The sequence below is a fragment of the Zea mays genome, chromosome 9 (genome assembly GCF_902167145.1).
Source record: "Zea mays cultivar B73 chromosome 9, Zm-B73-REFERENCE-NAM-5.0, whole genome shotgun sequence".
Taxonomy (NCBI): domain Eukaryota; kingdom Viridiplantae; phylum Streptophyta; class Magnoliopsida; order Poales; family Poaceae; genus Zea; species Zea mays.
This window is the reverse complement of record NC_050104.1, coordinates 126,024,068-126,030,895: the sequence shown is the minus strand read 5'-3', so window position 1 is coordinate 126,030,895 and position 6,828 is coordinate 126,024,068. Positions and strand designations below refer to the sequence as shown.

General features: G+C 41.2%; 1 protein-coding gene across 1 annotated transcript; it reads right to left on the bottom strand.

Moving 5' to 3' along the window:
* Positions 1-1,996: 1,996 nt before the first annotated feature.
* LOC103640263 (uncharacterized) lies at positions 1,997-6,188 on the bottom strand. Its single transcript, XM_020544724.2, has 3 exons — positions 5,542-6,188; positions 3,260-3,421; positions 1,997-2,256 (listed from the first exon to the last, which is right to left on the bottom strand). Exons 1-2 carry the CDS (start codon positions 6,186-6,188, stop codon positions 3,409-3,411), a joined length of 660 nt encoding a protein of 219 aa, XP_020400313.1. The 3' UTR covers positions 1,997-2,256; positions 3,260-3,408.
* Positions 6,189-6,828: the final 640 nt, after the last annotated feature.

Genomic DNA, 6,828 nt, shown 5'->3' with positions numbered 1-6,828 from the left:
AAAATTTGGATGACTTGAATGTGGGGTGGTTGGGGGTATTTATAACCCCAACCACCAAACTAGCCGTTTGGTGAAGGCTGCAGTCGATGGGCGCACCGGACAGTCCGATGCGCCACCGGACAGTGTCCGGTGCGCCAGCCACGTCACCTGGCCGTTGGGTTCCGACCGTTGGAGCTCTGACGTGTGGGCCCGCCTAGCTATCCGGTGGCGCACCGGACAAGTCCTGTAGACTGTCCGGTGTGCCACTCGCGCGTGCACTGCTCCTCTGCGCGCGCAGGCGCGCATTTAATGCGTTGCAGTCGACCGTTGCGCGCGAAGTAGCCGTTGCTCCGCTGGCTCACCGGACAATCCGGTGTGCACCGGACATGTCCGGTGAATTTTAGCGGATTGGATTCCCGAAGCTGGCGAGTTCAGAGACGCTCTCCCCTGGGGCACCGGACAGTCCGGTGAATTATAGTGAAGCGCCTCTGAGAATTCCCGAAGGTGCGAAGTTTAGCTTGGAGTCCCCTGGTGCACCGGACACTGTCCGGTGGCACACCGGACAGTCCGGTGCGCCAGAACAGGGCACACTTCGGTAGTCCCTTGCTCTCTTTGTTTGAACCCTTTTCTTGGTCTTTTTATTGGCTTATTGTGAACCTTTGATACCTGTAGAACTTATAGACTAGAGCAAACTAGTTAGTTCAATTATTTGTGTTGGGCAATTCAACCACCAAAATCAATTAGGAAATATGTGTAAGCCTAATTCCCTTTCAATCTCCCCTTTTTGGTGATTGATGCCAACACAAGCCAAAGCAAGTATAGAAGTGCATAATTGAACTAGTTTGCATAATGTAAGTGCAAAGGTTACTTAGAATTGAGCCAATGTAAATACTTATAAGATACGCATGGATTGTTTCTTTAATTTTAACATTTTGGACCACGCTTGCACCACATGTTTTGTTTTTGCAAATTCTTTTGTAAATCTTTTTCCAAATTCCTTTTGCAAATTGTCAAAGGTAAATGAATAATATTTCGAGAAGCATTTTCAAGATTTGAAATTTTCTCCCCCTGTTTCAAATGCTTTTCCTTTGACTTAAACAAACTCCCCCTTAATGAAATCCTACTCTTAGTGTCCAAGAGGGTATACCAATTTAAAGTTATATCACAAATAAGATACCAATTTGAAAATACCTTTTTTTAAAACCAAATTGAAAGACGAAAATTTTGAAATTGATGGTGGTGCGGTCCTTTTGCTTTGGGCTCATGCTCTCTCCCCCTTTGGCATAAATCGCCAAAAATGGAATCATTAGAGCCCTTTCCTAACTACTTTCTCCCCTTTGGCAAATAAAACATGAGTGAAGTTTATACCAAAGACGTAGAGATGCTCGGAGCGACGGCGAAGGATGAGTTATGGAGTGGAGTGGAAGCCTTTGTCTTCGCCGAAGACTCCAATTCCCTTTCAATACACCTATGACTTGGTTTGAAACTCACTTGAGAACACATTAGTCATAGCATATAAAAGAGACATGATCAAAGGTATACTTATGAGCTAAGTGTGCAAGACATCAAAAGAAATTCCTAGAATCAAGAATATTTAGCTCATGCCTAAGTTTGTTAAAAGTTTGTTCATCTAGTGGCTTAGTAAAGATATCGGATAATTGATCTTTAGTATTAATATATGCAATCTCGATATCCCCCTTTTGTTGGTGATCCCTTAAGAAATGATACTGAATGGCTATTTGTTTAGTGCGGCTATGCTCAACCGGATTATCCGCCATGCGGATTGCACTCTCATTATCACATAGAAGAGGAACTTTGATTAATTTGTAACCATAGTGTCGCAGAACCTCCCAAGTTATCGGGCCCACATGCACCTGTCCTTGTCTCAAAGACCTCAGACATCTATGTGTGTGCACCAAACAACTTAACAGGATATGTCCGAGTGCCCCGAGGACCCCGGATAAACGACTTACCGCTAAGATCGCAGGATTAAGTAAATACACATCACACACCAACATTTGCAGCGGAAATAAATTCTTTATTGCAAAAAGATTACATGTTACAATAAGTTTACATTATACAATTATCGGAGTGATTACAAAAGAAAATGATTAAAAAGAATTACACTTTAAAATGTATAAAATATTTATAAGTTTTAAAATACATGCTAGCTTAAGTGACAGTCCTCAATAAAGAAGCTAAAGATGGGATATACTTATATAAGAAGGCCGAGCCCACCGGCACTTAGCACCATCCACAACAGAACAAACTTATAACCTGAAAAACAATAGGGAATAAAGCCCTGAGTACGCAATTACTCAGCAAGACTTACCCGACTAAAGAAAAGACTCTCAAGGGTATGCTGGTTTGTTGGGAATCAAGGTAAAGCTCATCAAATTTCAAAGACTCGTTTTTGCAGAAAAGCTTACTAGTAGTGGATCCTTATGCCAAACTTTTACTTCACAAATTAAGTACTTTTTCTGAATCTAGATTTGCCTGATCTAGAGCATTCACTTGTCCTACACTAGTTTCATTTTAGCAACTTTAGTTTCACTTGTTATCTACGATGAGGGTCGAAGATCCAGTCTTCATATCCGAGAAGTTCAGCGATCCGAATCGATTAATACCCAGCTGGGGATCTCCAACCACACGACATATGTAGCACTTAACCCTTGCATATGTCAACTCGCCCACGGGTTTCTCAATACCAGAACGGGTCCCCGCCAACCGAGAGCTCAATACCCCACCATCCAGCCTCTTGCCAGGTGGATACACGATACTCTCGCCATCTCTCCACTCCCATTGCGGGCCGGCCTTTCTGGTATTGGTCCAACCGAGGCTAAGCTTACCCATGACGAGGCATGTGGCCAGTTAAAGGGTCCTAGATCAGCAGGCCAACAATCGGAACGGTCCTTAAGCGACACAGACGGGCGACCTTTCCTGCTCAACGTCTGGTCTCATATTAAGTTATTTCTGAAAACCTGGTACCTGTCAGAGGTACCCTACTGAAATGATGAAGTCATCAAGGCCTTTGATACCTTCATCACTCCAGCCTCTTTTCTTTGTAAAAACATGATTCATAGATCAAAATATTTTGTTCTTAGTCTATGAGCATACTAAGCACATCTAGCTTTTTAAAACAGGTATCAAGGATGGTATTCAATAGTTCAAAGAAGTTATGCAACAAAGGTTTAATCATTCAACTCCTACCACCTAGTGCAGCAGATAAGTGATAAAAGTTTAAAAACAGCAAGGAGGTGGCAAATGCACCGGGGCTTGCCTGGGATAAACACTATGTTAGTGTTGTTAATTGACGACCACTTGATGAGGATCTTCCATTCTGGTGCTTGACCAGATCATCCAAGCTTCAGGTTCATTCATCATCTTCATGTTGGGATCAACTCAACTCTTGTCCTCTGCATCACGTGATCAATTAACGAACCTGAATGATATGCATAATGCACATGAATGATTATACAGGGAAATAACAAGACTAAATAATTTCGCAAGAAAGAAAACTCAATATTAAAGGCAAGATCTCACCAACATACATAATCAAACATGAGAGAAAATCTACACAATCATGATCCTCGAGTTAATCGGACCTAACTCAAACATTAGGCAACGTAACTAAACACAAGCCTTAAGCTAAAGCATAACATCGATAGGTTACTACTCGTAGACTTATCAATTTCGGATACTTAACTTAGGTTTATGAATAGAAGTATTTCAACTAGTTCTTAGAACTACCAATCTAACCTATTAGGCATAACACATCAACCAAACAAATTATTACACCATTCGATCAAGCAACTAAACATTATCAAGATCATAGACATTTGTAAGACTAAGCAATAAAGGGTAACATCACGGATGGACGAGAGAAGTGCTAAATTTTACTACTTGCATTACTATTTCATTATGCACATACAAGGCATTACTACTTGCATTACTATTTCATTAGTCACTAACTCAAATACATTCACCAAGGCATTTACTTCCTTCTCAAAAATGCTAAAGTCTAAAGTAAGCATTAAGAAAGAAAATAAACAACCATTTGCCACTACAAGACTTCATTAATCAAGACAAAAACTAACCAAATATAGGTATCCTTACAAAAGAAACTCCAAGTTATCATTTTAATCATTGCTGATTTTTGGACAGCAGAACAGCAGCTAGTTGTTTTATTCATAACTTACACAATATGCATCCAAAAATAGTAAACTAAGACTTTTTGGAAAGCTTATAAAGTCCTCTACAATTTTGGTATTATCCTCACAATGAGATTCGACATTTAGAAATGTCAAACAGTACTAAACGTAAATTCTGTCCAGATTTGGACAGAATTCGACTACTTACTTCATTAATTTATAACTAGAGTTTTAGAAATCCAAATCAGGTGATCCTAGACTTTTTAGAAAGCTAGTAGAACTGTCTACAATTTATTTATAAACATCTCAGTGTGATTCAATGTGTATCGAAGTCAGTTAATACAAACAAACATTGCTGTCCAGATTTGGACAGATTCAGACTCTATAGTTCAAGCAGTTGTAACTTGGTCTCTAGACCACCAAAAAGGGTGCTCCAAAATTTGTTGGAAAGCTTAAGAAAAGTACTACAATTCTTCTATAATTACTAAGAGCTGATTTTCAGTTTAGCTTAGCCAAACAGTCCAATTTTCGAAACCTGTACAGAATTTGGACAGATTCATAAACTGGACTTAGAAAAATCGTAACTCCTAAACTACTAAACCTATGGTCATGAAATTTTTACACAACCAAGATAAAGAAGTTAGCTACAACTTATATGTATATCATCTCTACAGAAAACATGGTTTGCTTCATTGAACTAGCTGCATAACGAAAACTGTACCTGCAGCCCTAAACAGCAATACATTCAATTTAACTCCTATTTGGCTTCTACACTTATCATGCTTTTGACATTCAGAACACTCTAACACCTTATGATTAAATAGAGCTAACCCACCTATATAACCACATATATTGAGTAGTCTACGTCATACTCAAGTATACAATTACATTAGTGCATGAAACAAGTCATTTCAACAATAACTAGTAATCTACACATACACCTCGCATAACTAGTATCATGACTTACTTCACCATACATAAGCACAAGATACCCACTTTGGTCATAAAATTTATCACGGCACAAACATCGACTGCATCCAATTACTACTAAATATGCATATTTACCATAGTAATCAAGACATTTTTACATGTGCCTAACATATTACTAACTCCGTTATGCACTATCCGAACATCATACACCATTTCACAAACATTGCACAAGCGAGAAGACCTTTTGACCATGTCTAATATAATCAAGAAGTTGGCTCACCAAAACTTTTATTCGACCCAAAACTTCACAGCAACCACAACAAACATCGATTTGCCCATTTCATCAAACACCTAGGAAGCGTCGCACAAGAACCTCATCCGCTTCTCCGATCACAGCTCCAATCTTACACATATATACGCATATATTACACCCACTTATGCTCGCATGCACCACGCAATCAACAGCAAGAGATAAGCTCACCTGTAAAAAAATGGGGAGGACGCCGGCCAAGGGGGATGACTGAAGATCAGGGCGCCAGCAGAGATGGGGCGCGCGTGTACGGAGCTCGGCGAGCGGAGGGCTTCAGCAGAGAGGAGGTTGGGGACTTCAGCGCCAGACTGCTGGACGGAGAGGGCAGCGCCGGACCTGAGCACCATAGCAGCGCGACAGGCAGGCCCGGACGGAGGTCGAGGCTGGGGCAAGCACCGCGGCGGACGACGCGGACGAGCTGCACGGCTGGGAGGCGCCGAGCAGGTGAAGCGGCGCGCGGCACCGGGGAAGAGCTCGCGCCAGAGATGGAGGTCGAGCTGGGACGGCGGGGAAGCTCCACGGCTCTGGAGCGAGCTGGAGAAATCAGGGAGCGTGCCATGGGCGACTAGGAAAAGGAGGCCCAGCGAGCACCAGAGAAGCCGAGCGGTGAGGGAGACGAAGGCTATGCAGCGGCTGATAAAAATGCCAGGGAGATGAGATCGACAGGCTTGGGCGGTGGCCGGCACGGACAAGAGCTGGAGGCTTGTGCGAGCAGAAAAAGAAATTAACGAGGGGATAAGGAAATACAGGTACGACAGCTTGGAGATAATGCATATGTTGTTAAGCGGTGGCTGAGGATAACTCAAATAAATATTCATTCTCTTTTCTTTTGTCAAGCAATAACTAATTTACTTCACGATTCATATTTTTGCACACCAATCAATCCTAAATTTAAACCTTAAGATTATAGCACAATTCGATTCGAGTTTAAACTGCCGAAGTTTTGAATGGTTAGTATTTGTCTACATTTTAAATCCAAACACACGCCAGTCTGAGTTCTAGTATTTAAGCGTAGTCGAGATATAAACAGAACAGACTAACACAATATCGACCATGCTCTTACAACCGGCGTTTTATAAATTTAACACCAGACACAAATTTATCTGCTACCCAAGCACAGATAAATTTATCTGTTTGAATATTGTGCTGGAAACAATCCAATTAATCATTTTGCGCATGATTTTCTTGGTTATGAAATTAAGATTTGATTTGGTGAATACTCTGGAATTCAGATGAACCTTTACTCGTTATTCATATTTAGAGATTTAGATCGAGATGAGAAAACCCACGGACCGAACCAAACGAGATCGACTTCGGTATTTTAGACTATATTTAATCCAGTCTAAATTTTTTGAGTCTCACCGGCTATCGATCATTTGATGTGACGCCAAGGATAACATGCTGAGAGGAACAATTTAATTAATGAGTCGGCGCATTGTTTTTCTCGGACAACACGCA

Bases quoted from the DNA above. Each gene is read 5' to 3' on its own strand.
- LOC103640263 (XM_020544724.2), bottom strand. From the start codon at position 6,188: ATGAATATTTATTTGAGTTATCCTCAGCCACCGCTTAACAACATATGC.